This window comes from Oryzias melastigma, linkage group LG20, assembly GCF_002922805.2.
Source record: "Oryzias melastigma strain HK-1 linkage group LG20, ASM292280v2, whole genome shotgun sequence".
Lineage (NCBI taxonomy): Eukaryota > Metazoa > Chordata > Actinopteri > Beloniformes > Adrianichthyidae > Oryzias > Oryzias melastigma.
Window position 1 is genome coordinate 9,522,668 of NC_050531.1, and position 7,861 is coordinate 9,530,528.

The 7,861-nt window shown below is 35.0% G+C and overlaps 1 protein-coding gene across 2 annotated transcripts; it reads left to right on the forward strand.

Annotated features, from left to right (window-relative positions):
- The first annotated feature begins 1,968 nt into the window (after positions 1–1,968).
- On the forward strand, positions 1,969–5,479 carry rpl21 (ribosomal protein L21). 2 transcript variants are annotated; one of them, XM_024280514.2, is made up of 6 exons: positions 1,969–2,080; positions 2,783–2,861; positions 3,171–3,232; positions 3,518–3,630; positions 4,729–4,879; positions 5,357–5,479. In XM_024280514.2, the coding sequence occupies exons 2-6, from the start codon at positions 2,795–2,797 to the stop codon at positions 5,444–5,446; spliced, it is 483 nt and encodes a 160-aa protein (XP_024136282.1). In that variant the 5' UTR covers positions 1,969–2,080; positions 2,783–2,794; the 3' UTR covers positions 5,447–5,479. The 2 variants fall into 2 exon arrangements, with proteins under 2 accessions (XP_024136282.1, XP_024136283.1); XM_024280515.1 differs by having other exon boundaries at positions 2,043–2,186.
- The last annotated feature ends 2,382 nt before the right edge of the window (positions 5,480–7,861 follow it).

Below are 7,861 nucleotides of genomic sequence, written 5' to 3' on the forward strand. Positions count from 1 at the left end.
CTGCAACCACAAAGAGGCACAATTCAATGGTTTTGTGTCCCGGTACCAAGTACAGATCAATGCAGAGGGCTTTGTCAAGAGGGGCATTATATGTAAAGCCTCACCTAAACCGAACAAATCATCAATCTAATTTTTTTTCCTGAACATTCATCGTCCAGGTTAACAACGACTACCACCTATACTGTTGGTGCCAGTAGAGATTGGACTTTTGTCCAAGGAGGAAAACATGTTAGTTGGCAGGGAGACAAAAAGAAGTGCAGAACTTTAAGTATAATTTTTGAATGAAGGAATCTGTTAGAGAATACTAGAGTTTATGACATGATGGAGAAAAAACAGGTGGACATCCTGTTTGTTCAAGAGACTGAAAGGGAGAAAAGGTAATAAATTTGGAGCAGGTTCAAGTTCTTTTATCGTGATGTGACTGGAAAAAGGAAAGCAGGGGTGATCCCGAAGGACAAGTTTGCTAAAAAGGTTCTGGAGGAGAAAAGTGTTAGATATGGTAATGAGATGGAAGATGAAGATGACTGGACGGCTAAAGTAATCTGGGAGATGGAGAGGAAGATACTTGTGTCTTATGGAATGAGGAAAACAAGTAAGGAGTCTTGGCGATGGAATGAAGAACTTCAGGAATGTGTTACAAAAGAAAGGTTTGCAAAGAAAAATATGAATTCTTAGAAGACAGAAGTGAGCAGACTAGAGTACAGTGAGAAGCATCAAAATGTGAAGGTTGAGAGGGCAAAGATCTAATAAAGGGCAAACAATGACTTGTTTAACAGGCTGAATGTAAGGAGGGAGTGGTACATTTAAGACAGAAATGGCAGGATCTTCAGCAGGGTATGAAATGGAGTGAAGAGGAAGAATAGTGGAAAGTCACTTGGTCCAGACAGCATACCCGTAGAAAGATGAAAGAGGATAGTTTGTAGTAGAGATTTTGACTGGGCTGTTTAAAAAAATCTTGGAAAGTCAGACAATCTGACAAACAATGCCCATTTTCAGAGCAACTGAAATTGGCAGAGTAGAAAACACCACGGAGAAATAAAGTCGACAAGTCACAAGATGAAGTTATGGAAAAGAGAAGAGGAAACTAAAAGGGAAGATTTTTGGGTAAAAGTATAGTTTTACACCAAGTAGGAGAACAACATATGCAATACTGGCTTTGAGAAAGCTGCTGTAAAGAACACGGAAGGTCAGAAGGAGCTGCATTGTGTATTTTTAGACCTAGAGAAAGTCTATGACAGGAGAGAGGAGATTGAGTTTGATTGAGAAAGTCAAGAGTGGCAGAGAAGATTACTGAGGTTGTGCAGGACATGTATGAAAGCTGAAAGACAGTGGTGAAGGAAGCTAGACAGAAATCTCCATGGACCATAATGTTTGTGATCTGTCGTGAAAGTGGGAAGCAGGTGGAGGAACACCTTGAGAAGTTGAGGTTTTCTTTGGAAAACGAGAGCTGTCAGCTGCTGCAAGACAGATTGCCTGTGTGTTAATAGGAAAGACTCAAGTGGAATCAATGACTGTATAACAAAGTATTATTATACGTCTATGAGTGGAACGGTGACAATGGCCAAATGCTTACTTTTCTATTTAAAAATAATGGATGTATTTTAGTAGTAACAACAAGAAAGACAGCGGGTAGCCCAACATATTAAATAAATAAATAAACAAATACATAAACAAACAAACAAAGAAATAAATGTACACACACTGGTTAAGAAAAAAAAGTCAAATAAGAAAAGAACGTTTCAATAATTTAGGCTGATTAAATAAAAAAAAACTGAAAGTACTTACTCACAAATTGATTTTGGATTTGTTTTGTGCTGTTTTTGCTTTCGACTGTTAAATTTGCAATTTGAAATTGAAATTGAATTAAAATTGCTTAATGATTCTTCACAGTGCTTAGTTACAGATATATATTTATTTACATGCATCATGTCTACAACGTTTGCATATTGACCCATAAATACATAATTCAGCTTTTCAATCAGGCAAAACTGCGGTCTACCTAAATCGTCAAAGACGAGGCGGAGTTTGGGGGCCTTGAATCTCTCTTTCCGCCGTACCCGCCATCTTGTTGAGACCGGGGGTAAGATCTCCTCTTAATAAATTCGCTTTTTTCTCATTAACTTCACAGTTTTTATTCCTTTCAAAGTGACTTACACGCGAAACGAATACAAATACCTTCGCTGTCGGTAATTGTGATGTTTCTTGAAGTTTGATTTCGTAAAATTTTAGAGGTTGCATGTTAGCATGTCCAGTGGCGTGGCTCTCCATGCGGCCCTGTTAGGCTTAGAAACGCTGTTTTTCGTGCATGCTAATATATTTTTATACACATTTTTGTAGTTGCAGCCGTGTTTGACGCTTTAAATTTCCGTATTGTCAAACGTGCCGTCAAAATGATCTATTCTTTTTTATGAAATATGTATTACTTTGATTTAGACTCTTATTATACACACATTTTTATGCCACTAACGATATGTTACATTACATACAAGTTTTCACCTGCTGGTGTTGTGCCCCTGAAGTAAGACTTGGTTTATAATTAAAATCCTTTGTTACACTTAAATGTGCTACGAAATATTTTGATTGGGCTGTATGGACATAAAATATTTTATTTTTGTTGACTATGAGGTTATTTTTTGACAACCATTCAGGGTCAATCCTCCAAATCAGATGTTAAACTACAAAACATTGAGTTATTTGCCCAGGATGGCCAAATATTAACAATTAAATGGCTTTTTTGTATGTATTATAAAATGTATTAATTGTTTGCATTATTTTTGGTTAGTAATTAGGCATCATGACGAACACCAGAGGCAAGAGGAGGGGAACGAGGTACATGTTTAGCAGGCCATTCCGCAAGCATGGTGAGTACATCTAAAGCTTTTTAATAGGTCACATTCTTACAAACAAATAAGTCTTAAGTCTATTTGATTTGCTTACAAATGTTTATTTTTAATTTAAATGTAAATGTATTCTTATAATATGTTCTTTATAACATACTGTTGTGTCACAAGTTTAAATTGATTGTGGTAATATTACTTTCTATTGAAAAATGTGAATGAATGGTACTTCCTTTAATATTTTTCCATGATTTTTTTTAATTTATTTTTTTTGTTTAGTTAAGATTTCAGGAATTGTGACAGGTTTTCTAAAGCTCTCTTTAAATCCTACAGGCCCGATCCCCCTGTCCACATACATGCGGATCTACAAGAAAGGAGACATCGTTGACATAAAGGTATGCCATGGCAAGAGTCTTCTGAAGAGATTTTTGTTTCTTACTTGAACCTTTAATAGTGAAGTTTAAAAAAATAATTTACTAAACTCTGTTTTCTATAGTTTACTAACAGATAACAGTATCTGTTATTTTAATAAAAAAAAATATATATTTTTTTAATACACTTGATATTGCATTAGATTTTTCTGACAGCTGAATAAAAACATAAAAAGTTATCCTACCCATTTGTATCATTTTGTTGTTTTTTGTTGTTACAATCTTGTTTTTGTTGCTTTGCCGTTCTAGGGCACAGGTACCATTCAGAAAGGTATGCCTCATAAATGCTACCATGGGAAGACGGGACGCGTGTACAACGTTACCCAGCATGCTGTTGGCATCATCGTCAACAAGCAAGTCAAGTAAGTTGAATCTGCTTTGGTACTTGATGAGTTATTTTAGAACTTAGGAAAGATGTATTTTCTTTAAGAGCTTCAGTTTTTGGAAGCTGTAATGTTTTTTACAACATGAAAATGTTAGTTGTGAATAATACATATTTTCAGTCTAATTTTTAACAAATGGATGCATGTTTCAATGAAGTTGCACTGATTGACACAGGCTAAAGAACACAAGATCTAACTTCTTTTAACGTGATCACTGATGAACAAAGTTTTTTGTATTTTCTGCTTTTGCATTTGTGCATTACTGCTTATACAAAAATCTACTGAATTATTAGAAGAATATAAGACAGTCTTGGGTTAATGTTGTGGAAACTGTCATTTTGACAGATGCAAAAAAGTCGAATTTATCTGCTATTTTGGCGTGAACTGTACAGCCTTAACTCCTCCTGTATAACTAGAGGAAATGGAGTAAGATTATATTAATTTAGCCCATCTGTTTACTTTACTCTTAAGCAAATTAAAATGGTTTAGTTGACTAGGCATTAAATGTTCCCGCACGTTATCCTTTAACACCGGAGCTTCAGCCCTAGCGTTGATACAGTCTGACAGTTTACGTGATCAATGCGCTGTCGTAGAGAAAAACGGCTCTACACCGGTCTGCAACACTTTACGTTAGTAACGTGTTGCATTTCGATACAAAGCTGATATGAAAAGCCAGAATCAACTTGTTCACATATATTGCATAAATGGTCAGAGTTGCGGTATGTCAAAGAGAGTGTGTTATTTAGGTGTTGCATTTGACATCTCCAGAGTTGAGGATTGTTGGATTCATGTTCGTTCAAATACTTTTGGTCTGTATTTTTCTTTGGTTTCACCCCACTTTCACTTTGCCACGAGGAACCTTTCTGTCCCCGGTGGTCATTCATGTGGGGAAAAGTAGTTCATCCTTACATTACCCAGCCCAACTTTGTGTTTGTGCTGGGACTTTGTGTAGGAGACAGACAGAACTTACTATTTTATGTATGTTGTGTACAAAACAAATTAGTACACATTCAGAAAAATAATAAATTGCTCACTTATTAAGTTTATCACGACTTTTTCATTTTGTATTTTTCACAGAGGAAAAATCCTGGCCAAGAGGATTAACGTGCGCATCGAGCATGTAAAGCACTCAAAGAGCAGAGACAGCTTCCTGCAGCGCGTCAAAGAGAATGAGGCCAAGAAACTTGAGGCCAAGCAGAAAGGCACCTGGGTGGAGCTGAAGCGCCAGGTACGAGCTGACCTTAATGACCCTTCTGTTGTGGGGGGATCAGAAGAAGACAATAATTAAAAAAGTTTGTAAATGTTCTTTTTCAATTAGAGATCTTCAGTTTTTTTAAGAACAGACAACTTTAAGCAGTTATTTACAGAAACTATCTCTAAAGATAGGGCTTTGTCACTATCACAAGGACAGTGAAATTGGAGCAACCGTTACAGTGCAAAGAAGAAATTAAGCAAAGAGAAATGTTGCAAAGACATAGTATAAAATATGTAACGATATATACAAATAATTATGGAATATAAGGATCTAGAAAAAATAAATGTTAGTTGTAATATGCAGATATATACATGATTGATGTACAAAAAAGCTTGGAGGTAGGTAGTAGTAGAATTTTACAGGAATGAGTATTTAAATAAACAGATATAAATATCTTGAGCTTTGTTTTGAAATTGTGTATAATTTGTTTTTTTTTTTTTGTCTCCTCAGCCTGCTCCTCCTCGTAATGCTCACTTTGTCAGCACAAAGAAAAATGAGCCTCAGCTCCTGGAGCCCATCCCTTACGAGTTCATGGCATAAAGTACTCAATAAATTGAAGAACTTTGTACACACCCGATTGTCTTTATTATTATTTTATTTTACTTTATGATCTTTTGAGCTGTCACTCAGTGATGATTTGCCTCCTTTGATTACAAGTAAAATGAAATCAAAGTCATTTCATTTCACCGGCGAGCTGAGAGTGACCAGCAGATGTAGCACAAGCACTTCACCGGTTCATGTCTAAATATCTGAACTGTAAAGAAAACATTAGGGGGTGCAATTTACAGATGTTTCCTATTGTCAAATCCAAGTCTTGCAATAGAAATTAGTGAACTAATAAAAGACATTCAGATAATAAAACCAAGCTTTAGTGAAATCAAATCAGGTTCTTGGACATAAATTTACATGGTAGTATATATACATGTACCTCATAAATGCACAAAAACATCCTGTGCAAACATAGAAGAAACTTTGTTATAGAAAATGACTCATTTATGCAGGATTTTAAAAAAAAAAAAAACCTAATGGTTAGAATTAACACAAAATGGTCCAAAAATCCAATTTTAGTTGAAATCTGTCAGTTTGCAGTAGATATTGTCCCAATCTTCTGGTGGAGTAAGTAAATGTAGCTTTGAAGTTGGGTGCAAATTTTGTAAAGTTTTCCTACCCCGTCCAATTGACTAAATTATTCTGAAATGAAAAATGGAGATGAACCAGAAACCTGCAACAGATGTTTAATCTGTCAGAAATCCACAGATCGTTCTTTGTCTGAAGGTTTGCAGCCTAAAGTTCTATTTGAAATATAGTCATTTTTAAAAGTAACTTTTTAGACATGTGCATCAAGCAAAACAAAAGTTTGATAAGTTACACTCATTCAGTAACAGTAAATCAGAGAATTGCTGCACCAGGCACCTAACTACAGTACCCATAATCCTCCTTTAAGCACTGACTCTTCCTATTGTACCATTTTGACAGATTTTTGAGCTCCATTTACCACAGAAAATCAATATGAGGTCAGTGCACCGATTGATAAAGGAGGATGTCTATTATTAAGCAAAATTTAAAGATTTTAAGTGTGATATATGGGCCAAAAATACAGTAAGGATCACTTAATTAGCTCTGATTTAATTTTATTCAATTTACAAGTTTCTGGATGAGATGCACCAACAGTAAAATATATATATTTTTAAAATCCCATCACACCACATGCTATTGAATGTGCTTCATTAAATGTTCCTATGTCTGGAGTGGGCAAACTACAGCTTGGGGGTCATATGTTGCTCATTAAACTACTTAATCTGCCCCAACAGACTAGAATAATCCCTAATAATGTTTTCTTTTTCCTGTAATTCTTGTGTCTCCCCCATAAACGATACACTAAAAATAAGTTGACCTTTGTCTTAATGTGGAAAATGATTTTGCATTCTTGTGGTGTTGGAAAAATGTTTACTTATCTGAGTCAGACATTTTTCAAATCATTTAAACGTCACATGAATGCAACACTTCTCTAAGTTTGTGTTTTATCTGGGGTACATCTACCTCTTGGTGCAAAAAATGTTCTGTTTTAAAGAAAATATATTTTCAATCAAAATTAAAGCATGTTTTTGTCTAGATTATATGTTATTTCTTTCTCTAATGAGGTGGATAACCAAAACACTCCACACATTTGTTCCTACCAAATTTAAAAACCTTTTGTGTCCCACAAGTCAAAAGGTTTGCCCATCCCTGTCCTACGTGGGATGGGGTGTCTTTTATTTTGAAGGCAAGCTATGTGAATCCTACATCTTTGGCAAAAAAAAAAAAACAAAACTCAATTGTTTTTTTTTCATACAGAAAACCCAATAGTTCACATGTTTGACCTAATTATTTACAATAACATAAATACAAACCTGTGTCCTTTTTTTCTCTAAAACACGAGGTAAGAATTTTTAGTGTTTCCTTCTGGATGGTCAGTAAGAAATCAAGCTTAATGTTGCAGAAAGTTGCAGACCCCTGCTTTAGGTATTAAATAAATGCATGACCATATGTTGGTTCTTTACATTGAAAAAACATGTTTATTTGTTTAGGAGTTAAATTGTTTATTTCAGAAAGATATATTTTTATATTTGTGAGACAAGTAAATGAAACATTTGCTGTGTAGTGGATTTGGATGCTCTGACAACAACCTTCTGGTCTGCAGTAGGTGGCAGTGTGCACCACAATGTGCAATGAGGAGGAATAATCACATTTGCTGCAGGATAGGTTGAGCAAATAATGATAATGCAACCTGTTAGAGTTATAAATATATATCTAAAGTTATCTGGAAAAAGTCATTAAAGGCATATCAGGATTGCATATTTTGTGATATAACAACAGACTTTTCCATCTTTGAGCTTTTGTTGACTTAACCGATTTGAAATCGGCCTTATTTAGTTACATGTCGTTTATCAGTGTAAAGCGGATAATGTTAAAGCT

What these genes read in the sequence shown, in the direction of transcription:
- rpl21 (XM_024280514.2), top strand. Translation starts at nt 2,795, where the DNA reads ATGACGAACACCAGAGGCAAGAGGAGGGGAACGAGGTACATGTTTAGC. An exon ending in GAGACATCGTTGACATAAAG is followed by an intron (nt 3,233 to 3,517) that starts GTATGCCATGGC and finishes TTGCCGTTCTAG; the next exon opens with GGCACAGGTACCATTCAGAA. An exon ending in GGGTGGAGCTGAAGCGCCAG is followed by an intron (nt 4,880 to 5,356) that starts GTACGAGCTGAC and finishes TTGTCTCCTCAG; the next exon opens with CCTGCTCCTCCTCGTAATGC.